The sequence below is a fragment of the Macaca thibetana genome, chromosome 12, assembly GCF_024542745.1.
Source record: "Macaca thibetana thibetana isolate TM-01 chromosome 12, ASM2454274v1, whole genome shotgun sequence".
Taxonomy (NCBI): Eukaryota; Metazoa; Chordata; class Mammalia; order Primates; family Cercopithecidae; genus Macaca; species Macaca thibetana.
Window position 1 is genome coordinate 34,477,992 of NC_065589.1, and position 26,016 is coordinate 34,504,007.

Genomic DNA, 26,016 nt, shown 5'->3' on the forward strand with positions numbered 1-26,016 from the left:
AGCACACATGTGGTCACAAAGAAAGAAACAGCAGACACTGGACCTGTTTGAGGGTGAAGGGTGGCAGGAGGGAGAGAATCAGAAGAAATAACTATTGGGTACTAGGCTTAGTACCTGGGTGATGAAATAATCTGTACAACAAACCCCCGTGAACAAGTTTACCTGCATAGCAAATATGCATATGTACCCCAAGCCTAAAATAAAAGTTGAAAAGAAAAAAAAAAAAGGAGTGGGGGAGGAGAGAAAAAGAAAGAAAGGGAGGGAGGGGGAGAGAAGGGCCATTATAGAACATTGTAGTTGTAAGATAAGATGGTTAATATATTTTAAATCTGTATATCATCTAACCTAGATAACTCATTTTATGTAGAGTAAACTGAGGTCTAACTCCAATGTCACACTCAATAACAGAGGTGGAATCAGAAGCCAGAATCACAGCTCAGAAACTGCTGGTTTTCTACTATAAAATCAGCAAGATTTTGGCCAGGTGCGGTGACTCATGCCTGTAGTCCCAGCACTTTGGGAGGCTGAGGTGGGAGGATCACCTTAGGTCAGGAGTTTGAGACCAGCTTGGGCAACATGGTAAAACCCCATCTCTACTAAAAATACAAAAATTAGTTGGGCATGGTGGCGGGTGCCTGTAATCCCAGCTACTTAGGAGGCTGAGGCAGGAGAACTGCTTGAGCTCAGGAGGTGGAGGTTGTAGTGAGCTGAGATCACACCACTGCACTTCAGTCTGGGCAATAGAGCGAGACTCTGTCTGAAAAAAAAAAATCGGGAAGATTTTATAAAATCTATTACGAAATTTTGTCAAAATAATGACAACACTAGCTCATAGATTATTGCCATGAGGTCATTGCAAACAACCAACAAGGAATTGAATTAAAAATCTTGGGGCCGGGCACGGTGGCTCATGCCTGTAATCCCAGCACTTTGGGAGGCTGAGGCGGGCGGATCACAAGGTCAGGAGATGGAAACCATCCTGGCTAACACGGTGAAACCCCTTCTCTACCAAAAATACAAAAATAAATTAGCCGGGCGTGGTGGTGGGCGCCTGTAATCCCAGTTACTCTGGAGGCTGAGGCAGGAGAATGGCATGAACCCAGGAGGCGGAGCTTGCACTGAGCCGAGATCGCGCCACTGCACTCCAGCCTGGGCGACAGAGCGAGACTCCATCTCAAAAAAAAAAAAAAAAAAATTAGATAATCCAAAGCTGCATTCTCTGAATACACATGGGCACACACACACACACATAAAGTTAAATATATTTATATAACCTCATCAATATGCATATGTGTTAGTATACTATGTATAAGGCAGTCCTACAATATATTCACTTATATTGGTTCTTTTCCTACCTCTTATTCTGTCTTATTTGTACTCTCATTAGAATTTTAGAAAGGAGGAGTCACTATGTCAGTGCTTAGAGGCTAATCTGATCATGTCATTTCCCTGATTAAAAACCTTTGACGTTCCTTCACTTCCCATAGGAAAACATTTGAATTCCTGAGAACCTGACCCCCAGCCTATCTACCTCATCTCCCATTTCCTGACCTCAGCTGTTCTTCCTTCCCATCTCACCTGAGTCCTCCAAGCACACCAAACACTTTCACATCTCTTTGCCCTTACTTACATCTCTTCCTCACCGGGATTTCTCTTGTGACCCTTCTCCCTGGTGAGTTACTCAACCTTTAACCAGATTAAAATTCACCCTAATCCCACAGCCAGAAATGGATCTGACTTGACGCTTTAGACTGAAAGCAGCAGCAACTTCATATCAAATAGACAAGCAAGATGGAAATCTACTAGCTCACACGACAGGAAGTCTTGGGAGCACAGGGTTTAGGGATGGTTGATTCAGCAGCTCAACAACATCATCAAGGCCCCAGGTTTTCTCTGACTCCCACAGTATTTAGCAGCTGCATCATCCTAAAGCTGGTATCCCTGGTAACCATAGAATCTCTATTAGCTGCAACTGGGGCAATATACAAGAAAGGGTGAGTGAAGAAACACAAGAGCAGTCTTCGCCTATAGCACAATTGTGTCCAGAGCACAAATTCCCAGGATTGAAGAGAACCTTAAAATATTATCTGATTCTTGAGTGTGAGCTTTGGTGTTATAGGGAAATCAGAATGAACTGAATAAAGGGAGAAAAAGGGATGAAGTCCAAGGAGGGAAGGGTACAAACAGAAAAAAAAAATTGTTTAAGATGTCAGTTATATTCAATAATCTTTTATTTCTCTTTATAAAATAAGAGAACTGTAAGATTTTTTTTTTTTTGAGACAGAGTCTTGCTCTGTCGCCCAGGCTGGAGTGCAGAGGCGCGATCTTGACTCACCGCAAGCTCCGCCTCCCAGGTTTAAGCCATTCTCCTGCCTCAGCCTCCCGAGTAGCTGGGACTACAGGAGCCCCCCACCATGCCCGGCTACTTTTATTTTGTAATTTTAGTAGAGACAGGGTTTCACCGTGTTAGCCAGGATTGTCTCCATCTGCTGACCTCGTGATCCGCCCACCACGGCCTCCCAAAGTGCTGGGATTACTGGCGTGAGCCACCACGACCGGCCAGAATTTTTTTTTTTTTTTTGAACTGGAGAGGACAACAGGTAGGCAATGCAGTGGTGCAATCTCGGCTCACTACAACATCCGTCTCCTGGGTTCAAGTGATTCTCCTGCCTCAGCCTCCCCAGTAGCTGGAATAACAGGTATACGCCACCATGCCTGGCTAATTTTTGTATTTTTAGTTAGAGATGAGGCTTCACCATGTTGACCAGGCTGGTCTCAAACTCCTGACCTCAAGTGATCCACCGCCTCGGCTTCCCAAAGTGCTGGGATTACAGGTGTGAGCCACTGTGCCTGGCTGACTATAAGAAATTTAAAGTATACTTTGTTTTAGACACTCGTTAACACCTTTATAATCCATGGAATTCACCCTGTCTTGGGAGGCAATTCAGATGGTACCAACTATTGGCAAACATTTACACTTCTTCAGTGCTTTGTGATAATGAGGAGTTGAACGTCACAAGAACAGCAGAGGGAGAAATATGAACCAACTTTTGAGCCTACTTCTAGGAATCTATCCTAATAAACAATTCCTAAACATGAAAAAAAAAAGCATTATGCACAAACTACTCACTCAATATTTATTATAATAAAACTGTAGCAGGACAAGCCACAGACAAAACCCCTCAGACACCGAGTTAAAGAAGGAATAGCTTTATTCGGCTGGGAGTTTCAGCAAGACTCACATCTCCAAAAACCGCGCTCCCCGAGCGAGCAATTCCTGTCCCTTTTAAGGGCTTACAACTCTAAGCGGGTCCGCATGAGAGGGTCATGATCAATTGAGCAAGCAAGGGGTATGGGACTGGGGGCTGCATGTACCGGTAATCAGAATGGAACAGAACAGGACAGGGATTTTCACAATGTTTTTCCATACAATGTCTGGAATCTATGGATAACATAACCAGTTAGGTCAAGAGTCGATCTTTAACCAGGCCCAGGACGTGGTGCGGGGTTGTCTAACTGTGGATTTCATTTCTGCCTTTTAGTTTTTACTTCTTCTTTCTTTGGGGGCAGAAATTGGGCATAAGACAATATGAGGGATGGTCTCCTCCCTTATTCCCCCACTTTGAGAACCTAACTCATTAGTAGGAATTCTCACTTTTATTTTCATTACCCATGTCTTGACAGATCGATAGTGATTCATATAGTACATTTGTGCTGAAGCATTTTGGTGAACTAAGGTAGTGATGAAGCTTTTTATCATTTGAAGAAGTACAGGTTGGCCGGGCGCAGTGGCTCAAGCCTGTAATCCCAGCACTTTGGGAGGCCGAGACGGGCGGATCACGAGGTCAGGAGATCGAGACCATCCTGGCTAACACGGTGAAACCCCATCTCTACTAAAAATACAAAAAACTAGCTGGGCGAGGTGGCGGGCGCCTGTAGTCCCAGCTACTCGGGAGGCTGAGGCAGGAGAATGGAGTAAACCCAGGAGGCGGAGCTTGCCGTGAGCTGAGATTTGGCCACTGCACTGCACTCCAGTCTGGGCGACAGAGCAAGACTCTGTCTTAAAAAAAAAAAAAAAAAGAAGAAGAAGTACAGGTAACAAACAAGGGAGCAGTAGCAGGGAACCATTTTTCAAACATGGCCACAGGATCAAATCCATGCCACACTTGCACAGACACATGTGCTAATTTTGTCATATTTCTTTTTTTTTTTTTTTTTTTTTTTTTTTTTGAGACGGAGTCTCGCTCTGTCGCCGGGCTGGAGTGCAGTGGCCGGACCTCAGCTCACTGCAAGCTCCGCCTCCCGGGTTCCCGCCATTCTCCTGCCTCAGCCTTCCAAGTAGCTGGGACCACAGGCGCCCGCCACCTCGCCCGGCTAGTTTTTTGTATTTTTAGTAGAGACGGGGTTTCACCGTATTAGCCAGGATGGTCTCGATCTCCTGACCTCGTGATCCGCCCGTCTTGGCCTCCCAAAGTGCTGGGATTACAGGCTTGAGCCACCGCGCCCGGCCTAGTTTTGTCATATTTCTAACTAGGTCTTCAACAACTTTCCCTTGATCATCTATGTGTAGACAGCAATTAGTAAGGTTAAATTTCCCACAGATCCCTCCTTTAGCTGCTGGCAAGTAGTCAAGAGCCAATCTATTTTGATAGTTAGCATTTCTCATTGGAGTTTCTTGCCGGGCCAGAATAGTCAAGGCTCTGCCAGTCTTATTAATGATTATTTCTAAGATAGCCTGTAACCATATGATTCAGTTGAGCATGTAAATGGGGGTCCTGTATCCCCACAAGCTGTCCTGTGCCCAAGTAGCAGGCCCGTAATATGTATGATTCTCTCAGGGGGCTATTTATCATCTTTCCAATTTTTTATAGCTATGCTTCTCTTTTCGCAGGAAGCATAGACAGGGAAGCCCAGGAGTTCTCCTGTCTTTATGAGCAGTAGGAAGAAAGATGGTTTAATAGTGCCAATAACACAACTACCTGCCCACTGGTTGGGTAATTTGGTGTAAACCCTATGCCCACATATCCAGTATAATCCACTGGGGGCTGTCCAGTCCCGGTGGGACTCCGGGTGGGTCCACACGGTTTGCAAATTTGGGAATTTACTAAATGGATTTTTCCTAGTGTGGTTTGAACGCCACTAGGTGGCTGTATTTGTAGTACTATTACACAGTTTTTTGCCCAAGGCAGCTGAGTCTTCCCACAGGAAGGGTGAAGTCCTTCCCCACTCTTGCTATACAGTATTGTCTAACAATTGAGGCTTTTAGGACCCAGAAGTTATCAGGGTGATTCTTTTGAGCCGGGAATTCATCAGGAACTGGGTCTGTAGGTACTAATTCTGGGGCTTCCCATGGCCACTGATCTCCCATTACAGTTCCTCCCCATACATAACATGAAGTGACATTGAGAGACTGGGCTACATGCTTGGCTAATTGCAAAAACAGATTTTTTGTTTTTCCTGGAATTTCTGGTACTGGCACATTCAGTTCATCATAGAAGGTTTGAAATACAGGCTCAGGAGAGCATTTATAAACTTCTCCTCAAACCACAATATTTACTCGAGGATCCAGTCCAGCCCCATCGATTCCCTTTTTTCCAGCGAGGATCAAGGGGGTTCGTTATTGCTAGTTCCAGGGGGTTACACTGACCACTGGTACAGGAAGGGCCACTTTTCACTTTCCGAAGGTGGACAGGATTTTTTTCATTTTTTATCCAAGTAGCCTAAATGACACAAGACCAATATCCACATTTATTTCTATATAGCCCTAATTCATGATGAATGTACTTATTTTCTGCCATATAACCTCTTTTCTAATTAAGAGAACCACATCTTCTTTCTAACTTATTACTGTTAATGACAGCACAGGCATCAAATTTCAAGGTGACTTGTTTGGGCACCCCTTTTTTCCTGTTTTGGCTAACACTTTACTCATATCGTTTATGAGCCCCCACCAGTCCTCAGTCCTTAATCTTATTTCAAAAACCGTGGTCATGGGAGGCTCAGATGGGTCATAACACACATCAGGTTGGTCATTTCCTGGGCTACATACCTTGTATAGAATAGCATTATACAAACAAGTTCTTTTTAGAGTCCCAGTACACTTATAATAACCATAAAATAATAGGACTGTAGCAACTTTTTGTCCTACCTCAGTGACTTCATGTATACACTGGGAACAGTCCTCAGTCTGAGGAAGGTCAGTTGAAGTCCTTACTGCGTAAGTCCAAATTTTAAGGAAAATGAGTCCCACGATGAGTTTTCCCATGCTGAGGCCATGTGTGGACCAGTCAGCTTCCGGGCGTGACTGGAGCAGGGCTCATCGTCTTCTTCAGAGTCACTTTGCAGGGGTTGGCGAAGCTGCTCCCATCCATGTATAGCTCCCAGTCTACTGATGTTCAAGAATGGTCTCTGAGGTTGGGCCCACTAGAATAAACTGAGTCCAACACCTCTACACAGTTATGTCCAACTGGGCTTTCTGACACCAGGAGCAAGGTGGCAGGGTTTAGGGTGTTACAAACTTCAATGGTTATACGGGAATTTTCACATGGGAAGCTTTGGTACTTAGTTAATCTATCATTTGTTAGCCAATGATGTCCTTTGGTATTCATCAAAGTTACCACAGCCTGGAGGGGCCTTTATATTCAGGTTTTGCCAAAGAGTTAGTTTATCTGCTTCTTGTGCTAACAGGGCCATTGCTGCCAAGGTCCTTAGACATGGGGCCCAGCCTTTGGAAACCCCATCTAGTTGCTTTGAGAGATAGGCCACTGGCCTTGGCCAGGGCCCCACAGTCTGGGTTAAAACTCCAACTGCCATATTCCTCTTTCTGTCACATAGAGTGTAAAGGGTTTTTTCAGGTCAGGTAGCCCCAGGGCTGGGGCCAACATGAGTTTTTTCTTTTAACTCATGAAAAGTTCGTTGCTGTTGGTTGTAATAGATATGGTTTATCCAATCTACATTTTTATTAACTGTCACCCACCAAAATATTGACTCAAATCCTGCAGCTATTTGATTTTAAGCTTTAAATTGATCTGGTATTCCTGTAGGACTTCAATTGTGTCTAAATAGATGTGAAGAGTCGAAAGACCCATAAGAGGCTTCTCTCACTTTACAATGTCTTATTTTTTCCTCCCTCTGGTAGATGAAATGTCAGGGTGACAGGGAGAGCCAACTGGACTAAAGTACAAATGCCACTCCAGTTATCTGGCAGAGTGTCCAGTAAAGGCCTACCACAATACCACCACACATCTGCTCGGGGATGAACAAGGGCTGACTGATTGATAAGCTCTTGAAAATTCTTAAGCTCACTGCATCCCTTCAGGTCTCCAAGGAACGCTAAGTTTCCTCCTTGTCGTGAGAGACACGAAGTGAACTTAGTGTTGGGAGACAGAAGCTGGATGGCCCTTAGGGGCTGACCCTCGTGGTGCCGGACTTTGGGATATAGCAGAGACAGTTTGGCAAGCTTATTACTCCAGGCTGTAGAATCCTGGAAAAGAGCTACCATGCAGCCCACGCCTGGTTGACTGGGGGACTACCTTAGTGGAAAGGGGATAATCTGGGCCTCTGGCCTGCCATGTGCACAAGCACAACAATTGCTTTTGTTTAACATGCAGATGGAATATTTGATCCATTCCAACTAGGTATTTTCATCTTGGTATCCTGTCTTAATTGCCAAAGTTTGTTTTAAGTCTTTAACATCTATGATCCTCTATTAAAATGAATGTACGATTTTAGGAAATTACAAAAACCGGTTGGGGTAGTCCATCCTTGCTCTTTAGTGGTCCACAGAACGTTGGACCAACTACGACATAAAAGCTCTACATTGTGGGGCAAGACTCCTGGTCAACACTGGAATCTTTATCGAAATTTCCCGGATTAAATGGCCCTAATTTACTAAAGGCCAGTCTGAGCATAGTCAGGAAGGACAGAGGTACTTTTCTGAAGTAGAGAGCTGTCTTTGACTTGGCAAGTCCCCACAGGGTATAACAAGGCAAGCATTAAATGCAATAGTTTGAGGCAAAATTGACAGTTATGTTAATAACTAGATGGTCAGTAATACAGCGAGGAAAGAAGAAAGAGTAATAGAATAGAAGAAAGAGTTAAATTTTTCTTAGCTTCAGTTTGGTAGGGTTTTCCCCTGGGACTATGGCTCACAACTCTGAAGGGGATGGCGCTTTCTTGACTCAGTTGTGATGAATCCATCCTTTTTTCGCTGTATGAACAGCAGTCTCAGTGGTTTGCAGCACAAGGTAGGGTCCTTCCTAGGCTTATTCGAGTTTCCTTTTTTTTCACCCTTTGATGAGAACATGATCTTCAGGCTGGTGCTGGTTTACCAGAAATTCTAGGGGTGGTACAGGTGCTAAAAGACTTTTAGTTTTGATGGAAACTCTGTATTCATTAAACAATAACTCCCCAATCCTACCTCCTCCGATCCCTGGTAACCACCATTCCACTTCCTGTCTTTATGAATCTGACTATTCTAGGTACCTCAAATAAATGGAATCATACAATATTTGTTTTTCTGTGTCTGATTTATTTCCCTTCGCATGTTTTCAAGGTTCATCCATATGTGCCATGTGTCAGCATTCCTTATTAGGAATAAGGAATAAGGAACTTCCAACTTTGCTTTTTGCAAGACTAATTTGTTGATTTGGGGTCCCTTGAGATTCCAAATGAATTTTAGGATACATTTTTCTCTTTCTGCATAAGGAAATCACTGAGATGTGATAGGGATTGCACTAAATCTGTAGATTGCTTTGAGTAGTACTGACATATTAACAATATTGTCTTCCAATCCATTAACATAGGATGTGTTTCCACTTATTTATGGCTTCTTTAATTTCTTTCAATATTTTGTAATTTTCAGAGTATAATATACTTGGTTTCTTTTTTAACTTGACATATGGTAAGCATTTTCCATACCCTTAAATAAATTCTTTGACAACATGATTTTTGGTAGCTGCAGAGCATCTCATCAAACAAGTGTTCCATGATTTATTTAATCAATGCCCTATTCTGGACATTTTATTTGTGTCTAATTTTCTATATTATAAACACCATTCTGATAAAATATCACTGTTCATAATCTTTGTATGCATCTTTAATTCTTTCCTTTGGACAAATTCCTAGAGATGGAAATATTAGATCACAGGTGTGAGAATTAGGAGTTTTTAAATATACATCAACAGTGTTGCTTTTTATACAAAACTATGGCTTAAAATCTTTTCTTTCTACTGCTTTATGGTTTCTAAATTTTCCACAAAAGTTATAATTTTTAAAAGAGAAAGATGTAAATGAGGCTTATTAAACTTATGTAGGTCACATAAAATTTGTCCAGAGAAAGCTATTTTTTAGTATTAGACTTACGTAGCAAGAATCGAAACTAAGGAGTGAGACTGGGTACACGAAAGTTATTCTAAATCAGTGGTTCTCAGTGGGGGTATGGGGGTGGATTTGCTTCCCCGGGAACCTTTGGTAATGTCTGCAGACAGTTCTGCTTGTGACGACGGGACAGTAATGCTACCGGTACCCAGCTGGTAGAGGCCAGGATGCTGCTCAACGTCCTGCAATGCACAGGACAGCCTCCCCCCACCAGCAGATAATTTTTGGCCCCAAATGTCAAAAGAGTGCTGGCTGCAGTTGAGAAATCCTGCTCTAAAGAGAGTGGAACACCAGGAGGCGCCGGATCTCGGCAAAAGGAAGGAAGACCCTAGTCCCCGGAGTCAGAGCCTTAACTAGAGAGCCACGAGGGCTTTGCCCCAGGGTGAAGAAGGCAGAATCTTTGCAAGATTGTAGGATTTTCAACTTGTTATATTTGCATGTTAACTTGCATTTGTCAGCAGCTAGAACCAACTAAGCTTAGCCTTTGGTTAGCAAATATGTTAGTTAAAGAGAAAGTTACCAGTGTAATAACTGCCAAAGGGTCGCTTCACGAATCCCAAGTTGAGGGTTTCATTGCCTGTGCTGAGGCAGGCACGGTGCTGAAGCTCAGGACTTTCCTGCTTCCACCCAGGCTCCAGCCATCAGAGCTGAGGCCAGGTGCCTAAACAGGGCTTCCTCAGGCCCAACCCCTGGCATCCAACCTGCTGCATTAGTTATCTGACACCCTGCTGATCAGCAGGTAAGATCATAGAGAGGTTCTCTTAAAGGAGAATCACATCCTACTGTAAACACCCCGAGGAGAAGGCAAGATCATCCTCACGTTTCACATTTCACACCAAGAAAACTCTGTAATCTAAACGCTTCGTGCTGTAGTCCATTTCGACCTTAGACTTGGTCACTATTCAGCGTTGTTGCTCAAACTGAACTTTTAAAAGGTAAATAAAACATTTAATTACAATTATTAACTCTTCAGCACTTGCTCAATTCCAATTTCCCAAATAGGCTTTATGTAGAGGCCCAAAAGGCACTGACAGTTTTAACCAGATCATCAATTCGAAAGCTTTAGAGAGTCTAAAAGAAAACATACAATAAACCTCCCACCCCCACCCCCACAGTCATTATATAGAACAGAGAGAGAGAAAAAAATACCCTTGCTCCCCTCCGCGGGCCCCTTTTGTGCGGTTCTTGCCAACGCAGCAGCCCTCCCGCTATATAGCCCCGCCGCTCCGCCGCCCCACCCGCTCAGCCCCGCCGCGCGTCCAGCCAGTCATGGGGAAGGTGAGCCCAGCCCGCGCCCCGGGCCCCGGGAGCTTCCTGCATGGCGGGGCGGGAGACTGGGGCAGGGGCAGGCCTGTGAGCCCTCGCCTTGCCTCGCCTTGCCTTGCAGATCACCCTCTACGAGGACCGGGGCTTCCAGGGCCGCCACTACGAATGCAGCAGCGACCACCCCAACCTGCAGCCCTACTTGAGCCGCTGCAACTCCGTGCGCGTGGACAGCGGCTGCTGGATGCTCTATGAGCTGCCCAACTACTCGGGCCTCCAGTACTTCCTGCGCCGCGGCGACTATGCAGACCACCAGCAGTGGATGGGCCTCAGCGATTCGGTCCGCTCCTGCCGCCTCATCCCCCACGTGAGTGCAGTCCCGCCGGGTCCCTTCCGTGCCCTCGAGTCGCATCAGTGATCCACATGGATGATTCACACGACAGGCGATGGGATGGGATGACAGCCTTCTTTTTCCTAGCTCTAACTATATTCTCTTTTCCTGTATTAACATCGGTGAGGTTTCCTCCCACTGAAGAAGTATGTGATGCAGTGCTTTTAACTGGACATCGTATTTTATTTTGCTAAAGTCAAACTCACCTCTACTGGGAATAAGTTGTGCGTGGCATTCGCTCAGAGCATCTATGCCACAGGTGATGGAAGAGCAACAGATTAATTCCTTGCTCTTAGGTGCCCATAGGCTAGGTGGCTATTTCTTACTTCATCTGTAAACAGGGCTGATAAGAGTAGTTCCTTTCTAGGGTTCCAAAGAGGGTAAAAGGAGGGCACCTGTCACAGGCCAATACCCACCCCCAAGTATTAACTATTATTATGAACATCAGGGGCCTGTCAAGTCCTGACTTCTGATTGGGCAAACCAGTAACCAACAATGAGATTCCAATAGCTCCTGCAGGGCCCCCTGTTACCCAAATGAAGCCCCAGCAGACTGGAATTTCAGTCCCTAAAGTTGACTGTGACAGAGTCCTGGGAAAATGAACCATTTTTGTGAAGTCTGAAATCCCCTCACAGGGTTTAAGAGCTTGATAGGGACCCAGTCTGGCATTAGGAGCCCAAAAACTTAGATTTCTAATTTCAAGTTCCAACTCTTCTAATTACAGACTGTAAGATCCACTTTACTAGCAGTCACTTAAACCTCAAAAAGAATTGCTTATGAGAATCTTCCCTAAAGAAAAAATATATAGAGGCCGGGCGCGGTGGCTCAAACCTGTAATCCCAGCACTTTGGGAGGCCGAGACGGGCGGATCACGAGGTCAGGAGATCGAGACCATCCTGGCCAACACGGTAAAACTCCGTCTCTACTAAAAAATACAAAAAACTAGCTGGGCGAGGTGGTGGGCGCCTGTAGTCCCAGCTACTCGGGAGGCTGAGGCAGGAGAATAGCGTGAACCCGGGAGGCGGAGCTTGCAGTGAGCTGAGATCCGGCCACGGCACTGCAGCCTGGGCGACAGAGCGAGACTCCGTCTCAAAAAAAAAAAAGAAAAAAGAAAAAAGGAAAAAAAAAAAAAAATATATATATATATATAGAGAGAGAGAGAGAGAGAGAGAGAGAGAAAGTCTCAAAGCCAGATTTGAGAGCGAAATGACATTACTGATCAGCTCTTAACAGAGACAGAAGAAATGTCATTGGAAGACTCAGAAGGGGATCCAGAATCTGAGCTCCAAACAAAAAAGATTTTTTTTTCCTTTTTTTTTGAGACGGAGTCTCGCTCTGTCACCCAGGTTGGAGTACAGTGGCATGATCTCGTCTCGGCACACTGCAACCTCCACCTCCCGAGTTCAGGCAATTCTCCTGTCTCGGCCTCCAGAGTAGCTGGGATTACAGGCACACACCACCACACCTGGCTAATTTTTGTATTTTTAGTAGAGACGAGGGTTCACCATAATGGTCAGGCTGGTCTTGAACTCCTGACCTCAGGTGATCCACCCACCTCGGCCTCCCAAAGTGCTGGGATTACAGGCATGAGCCATTGTGCTCTGCCCCTAAAGAATATTTTAACGTGGAGGAAGAAAAGCATTGAGGCAATGGGAAGGAACAAACAAATGAAGGAAGAACAAGTGCTCAAAACAAGAGACATGGTCAGGCGCAGTGGCTCACACCTGTAATCCCAGCACTTTGGAAGGCTGAGGAAGGCAGATCACCTGAGGTCAGGAGTTCAAGACCAGCCTGGCCAACATGGTGAAACCTCGTCTCTACTAAAAATAAAAAATTAGCCGGGTGTGGTGGTGGGTGCCTGTAGTCCCAGCTACTTGGGAAGCTGAGGCAGGAGAATTGCTTAAACCTGGGAGGTGGAGGTTGCAGTGAGCCAAGATTGTGCCACTGCACTCCAGCCTGGGTGACACAGTGTGACTTTGTCTTGGAAAAAAAAAAAAGAAAAAAATCTTCTTTTTAGACAAGGTTTCTCTCTGTCACCCAGACTGGCTTGAGTGGTGTGATCATAGTTCACTGCAACCTCAAACTCCCGAGCTCAAGTGATTTTCCCACCTCTTTTTTTTTTTTTTGGTAGAGATAGGGTCTCATTGTGTTGTCCATGCTGGTCTTGAACTCCTGGGCTCAAGCAGTCCTCCCACCTTGGCCTTCCAAAGTGATGGCATTATAGGCATGAACCACCATGCCCAGCTGCTCCTTCATGATCTTGAACTTCCATTTTGGGGTATTACCTAAAACTGATTTGTAAGAGCACATGTTGGAGGTAAGAACTGAAACGTAGTTCCCTTTGTGACGGCTCTTGCTTTTCAGCATGTTTGAGTAGCAGAGCTTAAAGCAGAAAGGCATGGATGAAGGATTGCTTGGGCTGGACTTTCTTCCTTCACCAATCTGAGCCTCATTTGGGTAAAAGCAATTCAACCTTCTCTCCCTCTAGCTTCTCCTAATGCTATTGAAATTCAAAATAATGTCTTTTGCCAGGTATACATTTGCCTTTTTGTTTCAAAATCTTATTATTTGCCGGGCGCCGTGGCTCATGCTGTAGCAGGACAAGTCTCAGACAAAACTCCTCAGACACCAGATTAAAGAAGGAAGAGGTTTTTTATTCGGCCGGGAGCGTCGGCAGACTCGCATCTTAAGAACCGAGCTCCCCAAGAAAGAAATACTTGGCCTTTTTAAAGGCTTACAACTTTAAGGGGTCCACGTGAAAGGGTCGTGATAAATCAAGCAAGAGTCGGAAACGTAACTGGGGGCTACATGCATCAGCTAACGGAACAAAAAGTTTTACAATGCTTTTTTCATACAGTGTCTGGAATTTACAGATAACACAAGTAGTTTAGGCCAGGGGTTGATGTTATTATTATTACTTTGTTTAACTCCTAGGGCCAGGTGGTGGTGCCAAGGTTGTCTGGCTATTTATCTTACTTTTGTTTCTTTCCAACTTTTTGCTTTCTCCCCCTTCTCCTGTCTTATAAACTAGGGAAAAGGAGAGATGGGAAAAAGCTGGGAAGGACAACAGGAGAAGTGATGGTCTCATTCCATAACGCCTGTAATCCCAGCACTTTGGGAGGCCAAGGTGGGCGGATCACGAGGTCAGGAGATTGAGACCATCCTGGCTAACACGGTGAAACCCCATCTCTACTAAAAATACAAAAAATTAGCTGGGCTTGGCGGCGGGCGCCTGTAGTCCCAGCTACTCGGGAGGCTGAGTCAGGAGAATGGCATGAACCCAGGAGGCGGAGCTTGCAGTGAGCCGAGATGGCACCACTGCACTCCAGCCTGGGCAACAGAGCGAGACTCCGTCTCAAAAAAAAAAAAAAAAAAAAACTTATTATTTTCTGTGTCATGCAACAAGAGCCCCAAACCACCACAAATTTATGAAGAAGAGACCAAAACAAATACATAAAATATTTAAAAGTGGTCCTGAGCAGGACCAGCGTGTCTATTCATGTAGATTATACCAGAAAACTCTAGGGAGCACCATTCATACCAAATGAACGGGGAATGGTGCCCTCTTGAGTTTCACAGTGCGCAACCTACCCAACTATACACAGCAGCCCTGGTATTGGCAGTGTCTTTCTTTTAGCTTGAGCTTGGTCACTTTTGAGACAGGAATTTTTTTTTTTTTTTTTTTTTTTTTTGAGACGAGTCTCACTCTGTCGCCCAGGCCGGAGTGCGGTGGCGCGATCTTGGCTCACTGCGAGCTCCGCCTTCCGGGTTCACGCCATTCTCCCGCCTCAGCCTCCCAAGTAGCTGGGACTACAGGCGCCCACCGCCACGCCTGGCTAATTTTGTTTTTGTATTTTTAGTAGAGACGGGGTTTCACTGTGTTAGCCACGATGGTCTCCCTCTCCTGACATGATCCGCCCGCCGCGGGAGCCACTGCGCCCGGCCGAGAAAAAAATTTTTTTAAGTCATCCCCCAGGAAGTCAGGTTTTTCTGACGTTCCCTCTTCTGCTGTTTGCTGAACCCCCAGGCCAGTTCCCACAGGATCAGGATCCATGAGCGAGAGGATTGTAGGGGCCAGATGGTGGAGATCACTGAGGACTGCCCCTCCCTTCAAGACCGCTTCCACCTCAGTGAGATCCACTCCTTCAACGTGCTGGAGGGCTCCTGGGTCCTCTACGAGCTGCCCAACTACCGGGGGCGGCAGTACCTGCTGAGGCCAGGGGACTACAGGCGGTGCCAGGACTGGGGGGCCACAGATGCTAGAGTGGGCTCCCTGAGGAGAGCTGTGGAGCTCTACTGAAATGCTTTTACTCTATCCTTTGCTGCATCTGGAAACTAATAAAATATTTCCTGTGTGTTCCATGCAGTAATGTGTCCTCTGTTCCTTTCAGCCTCCTTGGAAGGGCTCAGCAAAAATCATGCTGGGAATCATGTGGATTTTCTTGCATGTATCAGTGGAAAGGGTCTGTGAGGCAGCAGCTAAGAGCACAGCCTCTGGGGCCAGAATGCCGGGACCCAGCTCCACTTACTAGTGATCGCTGCTGGGCAAGTTACTTTTAACCAGACTCCCAGACCTCCTGAATCAGCAACCTCCAGAGAGCGCCCTGTGCATCTGTGAGGCTTAACCAGCTCCCTGGGAAGGGTTATGATGTGGAACATTTGGGGCCCACTGAGTAAAAGCCTTTCCTCTCAAAGTGTGGTCTGAAAACCAGCAGCACAGGGCATGCCCTGGGAGCTTGTCAGAAAGGCAGAATCTCAGGCCTCACTCCAGACCTGCTGCCTCAGAATCTACATTTTATTTTATTTATTTTATTTTATTATTTTTTTTAGAGACAGGTTTTTTACCCTGTTGCCCAGGCTGGAGTGCAGTGGTGCAATCACGGCTCACTGCAGCCTCGAACTCCTGGGCTCAAATGATCCTCCTGCTTCAGCCCCCCAAGTAGCTGGGCCTACAGGTTGCATCACCACATCCGACTTACAATTTTTTTTTGTAGAGATGGGCATCTCCCTATGTTGCTTAGGCTGTTCTTGAACTTTTGGCCTCAAGGGATCCCCCTGCCTTGGCCTCCCAAAGTGCTGGGATTACAGGCATGAACCGCCACATTCAGCCACCCATGGAGCTTTCTAAAAATGCTGATGCCTGAACCCCACTGACACATTCTTTTTTTTTTAATTTGTTTTTTGTTGTTGTTGTTTTGAGATGGAGTTTCACTCTTCTCGCCTAGGCTGGAGTGCAATGGCACAATCTCGGCTCACCGCAACCTCCACCTCCCAGGTTCAAGCGATTCTCCTGCCTCAGCCTCCCAAGTAGCTGGGACTACAGGCACCTGCCACCACGCCTGGCTAATTTTTTGTATTATTGGTAGAGACGAGGTTTCACTATGTTGGCCAGGCTGCTGGTCTCAAACTCCTGACCTTGTGATCTGCCTGTCTTGACCTCCCAAAGTGCTGGGATTACAGGCATGAGCCATCGTGCCCGGCCGAGACAATAATTCTGAAATAATTACACAATTTTCAAATAATTTCTCTCCTCTGATTTACATTTTACTGACTTAGGTAAAGCTTTATTGGAAAACAAGATTTGGATCCAGGACCAAGATGACACTTCCTTCTTTCCAAATCAAACTAACCACCGGATATCCACAGGCAGAGCAACTATGGATTGCAAATATTCTTTCCTGGGCCAGGACCTGGCCTGGTGACAGAGTCAGGCAGTGAACGTGGCCTGGACAGTCAGCCCGAGCAGAGACAGCCACAGAGACTGAGTGATGGTGACAAGGGGGCTATGATCCATTCCAAGCTGAACTTTCTGTTGATTAGGCCACTGAACCACCTAAACACCAGGGAGACATTTACCTTGCTTAGGAACAAGATCGTGAGACTATGAGGTCTACACAACTCAGCTGTGCTTAAATTCACCATCAGTGGAATTTATTATTAACACGTGTTTCCATTCATGATTCATGAATCTCCTTTTTCTTTGTACTCTTCTTCTCACATCTTCCTTTATTTTTGATTTGTGACCCTACGATTTCTTTTTCTTTTTTTAAGCAAAGAGTTGGAAGCCTTTTGTGCCACACAGAGACTAAATGGATAAAAATTCCTAAGTGTCAACTGTTTAAAGTAGCTTCCATCTCTTCCATTTAGAAAATGGTTTTATTTAGTCTGGATAAGAGCTCCACCTTGTGCTGGCCAGAAGGAAAGCAAGTATGATTTAAAAGCCTTTTCCAAAATCACAAATAGAGATTATTTTGCACCTTTAAAATACACTCAGCTATGCAGTATATGCAGGTTAAGCTTATAATTTAGCCAGTGGTTATTAAGCAAATATAAATTGTTTGAGATCTTTGTGACACATCCTAAGCATTTCCTAAGAGACAGTGAAGAGAGGCATGCCAATTGGTCTTGTGTTTGCCCCACAGGGTGTGGCCTTTCTGAATGGACAATCCAGCATCTACACCGTGCTTTTTAAAAGAGCTTTATGTTGGCTGGGCGCAGTAGCTCACACCTGTAATCCTGGTACTTTGGGAGGCCAAGGCGGGAGGATCACCTGAGGTCAGGAGTTCGAAACCAGCCTAACATGGCAAAACCCCATCTCTACTAAAAATACAAAATATTAGCTGGGCGTGATGACTCGTGCCTGTACTCTCAGCTACTTTGGAGGCTGAGGCAGGAAAATTGCTTGAACCTGGGAAGTGAGGCTGCAGTAAACCAAGATCATGCCACTGCACTCCAGCCTAAGTGGCAGAATGAGACTCCATCTCAAAAAAGCAAATAAACAAAAAATAAAAGTCTTCATCCTCCATCTCTCAACGTCTGACAGGCCCACATGTAACTTATGAAACACTGAGTTCATGAATAAAACAGACCCCACATCCACGTTCAAATATTTCCTCCACTTCATTTTCAAGCTCAGTCTCTGTGGTTTCTCTCAACCAACTGTTTAATATCCTGTACACTTTTTTTCTTACCATTGTACATGAATAGTTTTTCTTTTACAGAAATCTTAATCTCTTTTATTAAAAAAAAAAAAAGATACCTATTCCAAACATTGTTGACTGACTTCCACTGTTCTTCCTTCCCTCTCTTGGTGTCTACAGACATATAAAGCTATCCTCATCCCCCTCATCTTAAGCTATCTCAAATCAATCTGATTGTATTCAGAGATAATGGACAGTGTACAGTGTTATTCCTCTACTGCCCATTTCTGCATTTGAAAGCCACAACCTTGATCTAAAATAACACCTGCTGGGCACAGTGTCTCACACCTGTAATCCCAGCACTTTGGGAGGACAAGACAGTCAGATTACTTGAGCCCAGGAATTCCAGACCAACCCAGACAACATGGCGAAACCTCATCTCTACAAAAAGAAAAGAAAAGAAAAGAAACCACACGCAAAGAAAAAAAATAAATAAATAACACCCAAGCTATGCACCTTCAGGTTGCTTCAGATATTTCCCTTAAGTGATGTTTGTCTCTCTGCCTTATGAAAATTATCAGAATCAGCCGGACGCAGTGGCTCATGCCTGTAGTCTCAGCACTTTGGGAGGCTGAGGCGGGTGAATCACGGGAGGTCAGGAGTTTAAGACCAGCCTGGCCAACATGGTGAAACCCTGTCTCTACTGAAAATACAAAAAAAAATAGCCGGGCCTGGCGGCACATGCCAGGAGTCCTAGCTACTCGGGAGGCTGAGGCAGGAGAATTGCTTCAACCTGGGAGACAGGTTGCAGTGAGCTGAGATCGCACTATTGCACTCCAACCTGGGTGACAAGAGTGAAACTCCGTCTCAAAAAAAAAAAAAAAAAGAAAGTTGTCAGAACCAAAATAGAGTGACCAATTATAAGAAAACAAAACCCTGACAAATAGGGACAGGGAAGGTTATGAAGAGAAGATTCCCATGCTTATATGCTTGATAACAAAAAACGATCACAAAAGACTGCAAAAACCACAACCTTGCACACAGAACATTGCAACTTTATATTAAAAATACTTCTGCAAGGACATCTGCCCAGCAACTGCCTGTTCAACCTTGGACTGGTGTCACCCTTGTTAATGATCTTTGTAGCCAAGGATAATTATTTCAAAACAATTATGTAATCCTCATTTTTTCCTTTGAAAACCTTTGTCTTCCTTTAACCTCCCTGAATATGCACATAGTTTAGTATGGCATGCATATTCCCATTACAAAGCTCCACTCCCAAAGAAATATTGTTTACTTTTAGAGAGTCCCTCTCTTGTTTAGGTTGACAGTCTGAACCCTCGTACTCCCAGCTGACTCTGGTTTAGAAGATGGGAATTCAGAACTGTTGTTATAGCTCACAAATATAGTTCATGTTCTCATACCTTTGGGGCTTTATGTACTACATGAAAGGAAAGCACTGCAAATAAATCCAGATCCCAAAGCCCTGTGTGGTCACCAGACTCTGGCTTTGAAGCATACCCTTTCCTGGTACATATACACAATGGAATACTATTCAGCCATAAAAAAGAATGAGATCCTGTCCTTCGCAACAACATGGATGGAACTGGAGGTCATCACGTTAAGTGAAATAAGCCAGGCACAGAAAGACAAATATCACATATTCTCACTTATTTGTGGGAGCTAAGAATTAAAACAATTTCACTCATGAAGATAGAGAGTAGGATGGTTACTAGAGGCTGGGAAGGGTAGTAGGGGGTGAGGAGGGAAGTGCGGATTGATATAGTTTGGATCTGTGTCCCTGCCCAAATCTCATGTGAAATTGTAATCCCCAGTGTTGGAAGTGAGGGCTGGTGGGAGGTGATTAAATCTCAGGGGCAGATTTCTTGTGAATGTTTTAGCATCACCCCTTGGTGCTGTTCTCGTGATAATTAGTGAGTTCTCATGAGATCTGGTTATGTAAAAGTGTGTAGGATCTCCCTGCTAGCTCTCTCCCTTGCTCCTGCCCCAGCCATGTGACATGCTGCTACCTCTTTGCCTTTCACCATGATTGTAAGTTCCCTGAGGCCCCCAAGAAGCTGAGCAGATACCAGCATCATGCTTCCTGTGCAGCCTGTGGAACTGTGAGCCAACTAAACGTCTTTTCTTTATGAATTACCCAGTCTTGGCAGGGCTCATGCCTGTAATCCCAGCACTTTGGGAGGCCAAGATAGGCAGATCACTGAAATCAGGAGTTCAAGAACAGCCTGGCCAACATGGTGAAACCCTGTCTCTACTAAAAGAACAAAAATTAGGTGGGCATGGTGGCGCACACTTGTAATCCCAGTTACTTGGGAGGCTGAGGCAGGAGAATTGCTTGAATCCAGGAGTCAGAGGCTGCAGTGAGCCAAGATTGCGCCATTGCACTCCAATCTGGGCAACAGAGCGAGACTCCATCTCTAAATAAATAAATAAATAACCCAGCGTCAGGTATTTCTTTATAGGAATGTGAGAATGGACTAATACAGAGATGATTAATGGACACACACAAAAATAGAAAGAATGAATAGGACCTAGTTATTAATAGCACAACAGGGTGAGTATAGTGAAAAAATAATGAAGTCGTACACTTTAAGATAACTAAGAGTATAATCGGATTGTTTGTAACACAAAAGATAAATGCTTGAGGGGATGGATACCCCACCTACCCTGATGTGACTATTATACTTTGCATACCTGTATCAAAATGTGTCATGTAACCCATTAAATATATATACCTACTATGTACCCACAAAACATTTAAAAATTAAAATTAAAAAAAAAAAAACTTACCCTCTCCTACTCACTCTGACTTTGTGGCCACCTGCCTCACCCTTTCAGGGTCCCAGCTTGGAAAATAAGATGAACCTTATCTTACCTTACTATTTTTTCTTTCCATAAAATTAAACTCATCTCCTCTCAGCTAAGTCTCACCATCAGGCTCTCCACAGAGACCGCTCCGTTCCCCATTTTCAGATTATTCTTCATGGTTTTTATGTCCTGCAGTTAACTTTTTCAGCTACTTCGTAATGCTCTTTTTCTTTTTTTTTTTTGAGATGAAATCTCACTCTGTCACCCAGACTAGAGTGCAGTGGCGCGATCTCGGCTCACTGTAACCTCTGCCTCCCAGGTTCAAATGATTCTCCTGCCTCAGCCTCCTGAGTAGCTGGGACTACAGGCTCATGTCTGTAATCCCAGCACTTTGGTAGGCCGAGGCGGGTGGATCACGAGGTCAGGAACTCAAAACCAGCCTGGCCAAATGGTGAAACCCCGTCTCTACCAAAACTACAATAATTAGCCAGGTGCAGTGGCAGGTGCCTGTAATCCCAGCTACTTGGGAGGCTGAGGCAGGAGAATCATTTGAACCTGGGCGAAAGAGGTTGCAGTGAGCTGAGATCGCGCCACTGCACTCCACCCTGGGCAACAAACTGAGACTCCCTCTCAATAATAATAATAATGTTTTATAATCTATGTTATCACAAAGCTTTACCATATTATTATAACCTTAGTAAAATAGGTGAACAGTAATAGATGAAAGACAACGACACCTTCTTTGACACTGCTCGCATTGAGAAAGGGGACCTACGTCTCCTCTCCTTGAGTCTGACTGCTTTGACCAGTGGAATATCCGAGGAGTGGCGCTGTGCTGGTTTCCAAGCTTGGCTGTAAGACACTGGCAGCTTCCAGTTCCTGTCTGATGACATTGACTGGAGCCCCGAGCTTCCCTGTGAGAGTCTGACTCCCCAGAGGCTGCCACCGAATAAGGAAGCCTGAGGTAGCTGCAGGAAGAAACTCTGTGGAAAGGCGGGTGGGGAGGGACAGAGAGACCGAGAGAGAAAGGGAAACAGATGCCCAGCCAGCTCCTGGTTGTTCTAGTCCCCCCACCATTCCAGTCTTGCAGCTGAGGCCCCAGGCATTCTGCAGCAGAAATGAGCCGTCCCTTGCTGTGCCCTGTTTGAAGATCGTCATGATAAATGGTTGTTTCAAGCCACTACAGTATTGCTCAGTAACAACAGATACTTGGGCAGAATTTGGTACTTGGAAGTGGGGTGCTATCATAACGAATACCAAACCATGCGGCACTGACTTTGGGACAGAGTGTCAGAGAGAAGCAGAAAAGCCAGGAGGAGACTATAGGTGAGGGTGTGAAAGACTGAGGAAAGTATTTATAGAGGCTGGAAAACAGAGGACTCTTTTTATGTAGTGACAGGAAGTGTGAGGACACTGTCGCCTATGGGAACGTGGAAAACAGAAAGGGTGCTTAACAGCTTGTGGGATTGGCTAGAGAGATGTCCAAGCAGAATGTAGAAGATGCCAACTGGCTTTTTCAGTTGCCTATGACAAAATATGAGACAGGAGAGATGATGTAAAGAAAAATTGTAGGCTGGGTGCGGTGGCTCACGCCTGTAATCCCAGCACTTTCGGAGGCTGAGGCAGGAGGATCAGAAGATCAGAAGTTCAAGACCAGCCTGGCCAATGTGGTGAAACTCCATCTCTACTGAAAATATAAAAAATTAGCAGGGTGTGGTGGTGCACGCCTGTAGTCCCAGCTACTTGGGAGGCTGAGGCAGGAGAATCACTTGAACCTGGGAGGTAGAGGTTGCTGTGAACTGAGATCACGCTACTGCACTCCAGACTGGGCGACAGGGTGAGACTTTCTTTCAAAAAAAAAAAGAAAAGAAAGAAAAATTGTTCAGGTTCTTAGCAAAAATAGAAAAGTACAAATATTGGATTATAAAATAAACCTGTTGCTTATCCCTGGTCTCTCCCATTAAAAGATTCCCAAATAAAAAATATCTCTAGGGCCTAAGGTCAAATCCAGAATAACATGCTTTGTCAGAAAAATTTAAGGGCAGGCCTAGTAATCGCAAGGATGTGCCTCATAGACCATCTCAGTAAACAATAGAACTTTGAAGACTCCTAAAGGTGTTGTCTTACAGGAAGGAACCTCAAAGGAGATCCAAGTATTTCTAACATGTAAAATGGGCACATTTGCATCATCTTCACAGGATTGGTGTGACTATTAAACAGAATAATACCCATTCTTCTAAATATCTGCTGATGTCTACTCTATGCCAGGCATTGTTCTAGTTTTTGAGAATTTCTAAGAGTTATTAATCTTCAGGATTCGGGAACAAAAAATTAGAATTCTTGAGAATTCTTGGCAATCCTCAAAATCATAAGTTATTCTACATTTTTCCATAACAACTTCTTGGTATGTTTTTAAAAACAACAACTGACCACACTAGTAAAAAACGAATCATTTTTCTGTGATGGGATTATACAAAAAGTTTCTAAGGCTTTCTGCAAATAAAACCTCCCCCAAAACAAACAAGAAATACCCCCAGACAGTGATAATAAATGAATGGGTTATATGGTTTATTATTATTATGGACATATATATTGAGACAAGATTACAGTACATTTCAATGACACATAAAAATAATTTCTACCTGAGTTAGACAACAGAATATATTAAAAGAAGGGAACATTAACACAAAATAACGCCAAATAAAATGATTCAAATTGTTTCAATTCAAATAATTGAAAAATAATACTGCAAACATTTAAATTTTAAACGTTATTCTTTTCTAGAGACGGAATCTTGCTCTGTCGCCCAGGCTGGAGTGCAGTGGTGCGATCTCGGCTCACTGCAACCTCCGCCTCCCAGGTTCAAGCAATTCTCCTACCTCGGCCTCCCAAATAGCTGAGATTACAGGCTCACGCCACTGCGCCCGGCTAATTTTTGTATTTTTAGTAGAGACGGGGTTTCACCGTGTTGGCCAGGCTGGTCTCAAACTCCTGACCTCGTGATCTGCCCGCCTCGGCCTCTCAAAGTGCTGGGGTTACAGGCGTGGGCCATCGCGCCCGGCCAAAAGTTATTCTCAAAAATGAAACGGAAAAACACATAAAGCACGAATTGCCCTGAATGTCTTGGTCCTTGTTTCCTGACAAATATTCCGGTTGCAGAATGTTTCTTTCATTCTATGTTAATGTTAGTTTATTATTACTAAGAATGTGTCTACAAGCATCTTTGAATTGGGCGTTAGGGTACGTGTTGGTTATTATAAACTCATTCACTTTTCTTAATGATGAAAATATTGTCTTCTTTCACTGGTTTTGATTGTTTCCTTGAAGTGTATATTATCTTCGCTAATTCAGATTTTAGATGTTTCTGACTCCGTGATGGAGTAGTTCCCAACAATATTCACTCTTCTTTGCATTGCTTCTGATAAAGCATATTTTCCTCCACAAAAGTCTTTCCTTAATGATTTTGCTAATTAAGCCATTTCATTTTTGTTTCCTGAAGCAAAAAGAGTTGTCAACCTCATATAAACTGCTAACTGCTGAAATATTTAATGAGAGATATGAGACCTTTTTTCTGCATTAAGTAATTTGATTCTAATGTCTTTTAAAAGCATACTACTCAAAGCACAATTCTGTTTTTGATTAGATTTGCGTCATGATTACTTAATGCTTCGACTACTAATCAAACAAGTTTTAAGCAAGTTATTGTCTCTCTCACAATTTTACCATATTCCGTTCTCTCTCTCCTTTCTTCCTCCCCTCCGCCCCCCACTTCCTCCCTTCCCCCCCTTTTTTTTTGAGACGGAGTCTCATTCTTGTCACCCAGACTGGAGTGCAATGCAGTGATCTCAGCTCACTGCAACCTCCGCCTCCCAGGCTCAAGCAATTCTCCTGCCTCAGCCTCCCAGGTAGCTGGGATTATAGGCATCCACCACCATGCCCGGCTAACTTTTGTATTTTTAGTAGAGACAGGGTTTCACCATGTTGGTCAGGCTGGTCTCAAACTCCAGACCTCAGGTATCTGCCCGCCTCGGCCTCCCAAAGTGCTGGGATTACAGGCATGAGCCACTGTGCCTGGCCCCCTTTCTTCTTTTTTTAAGACAAAGTCTTACTGTATTACCCAGTCTGGAGTGCAGTGGCACGATCATAGCTCCCTGCAAGCTTGAACACCTGGGCTCATGTGATCCTTCTGGCTCAGCCTCTTGAGTAGCTGGGACTACAGGTGTGCTCCACTACACTCAGCTGTTTTTTTATTTTTAGTAGAGACAAGGGCTCGCTATGCTGCCCAGGCTGGTCTCAAACTTCTGAGCTCAAGTTATCCTTCCATCTTGGCTTCCCAAAGTGTTGGGATTACAGGTGTGAGCTGTTGTGCCTGGCCTGTGTACGTTTGTCTCTCATTCTTCATGCAAAAGAGAATTTCTTATTGGAGAAAATGTAAACAGTTTTACCACTTTTCTTTTTCTAAAAATTGCCAGAAAACACGACCTTGTAGATTATACTGACTGGCTCCAGCCACATAATCTGAATCAGAGTAATTGCTTTCATCTGTCTCATAGACAGACTACACTGTGTTCACCTCCTCTGCCAGTTGTGTCTGATGCTGTATCTTCCAGTTTTTGAGTAAAACACTTTTGTTACAGCAAGGAGAAGGAACACACTTGCTGAAAACTTTCCAAATTTTTTCATTACTGCTGCATCACCACTAGCTGTTGATATTGATGGAATTCCTCACCAGTAACATTTCCATGAAGATCATGACAATTTATTTCTTGCAGGAAGAATTAGAAAACTTTCCCCTGCATTTTAAACTGATTTTTCCTGGGATTCAGGAAAATATCAATTTCCCAAGAAATTCTGGGAAGGCATGGAAACATCACACTGCAGCAGGTGCTGGGAACGCAGCAATGAACAAGACAGACCAGATCCCTACTCTCAGATAAACACAGTGATCCGGGTATTTCTAATAGTGAAATGACACTCACGAAATAAGGTGATGTGTCTGGGGATGGCTGTGATATTTTTAGTTAGTACTGAGGTTTGGCGGCATGTAACAGTCAAGCTGCAAATAACAGTGTCTCAAATTAGATAGAAACTTGTTTGTTTTTCTTACATCAAAGTTATCTAGAGGCTGGTATTGCACACTCCACCCTCATCCCACAGTGCCATTAGCCAGGCCCCAACCCGTTCTTTCCTCCCGTCCTCACTGCCGTCTCAGCATCCAAGGTGTTTTCAGGAGCT

General features: G+C 44.5%; 1 protein-coding gene across 1 annotated transcript; it reads left to right on the forward strand.

The window, feature by feature from the left end:
* The first annotated feature begins 10,616 nt into the window (after nt 1-10,616).
* Nucleotides 10,617-15,332, forward strand: LOC126933107 (gamma-crystallin D-like). The gene is made up of 3 exons (XM_050752675.1): nt 10,617-10,656; nt 10,766-11,008; nt 15,060-15,332. Exons 1-3 carry the CDS (start codon nt 10,648-10,650, stop codon nt 15,330-15,332), a joined length of 525 nt encoding a protein of 174 aa, XP_050608632.1. The 5' UTR covers nt 10,617-10,647.
* The last annotated feature ends 10,684 nt before the right edge of the window (nt 15,333-26,016 follow it).

Bases quoted from the DNA above. Each gene is read 5' to 3' on its own strand.
- LOC126933107 (XM_050752675.1), top strand. The intron at 11,009-15,059 runs GTGAGTGCAGTC...CTGAACCCCCAG, and splicing joins CCTGCCGCCTCATCCCCCAC to GCCAGTTCCCACAGGATCAG.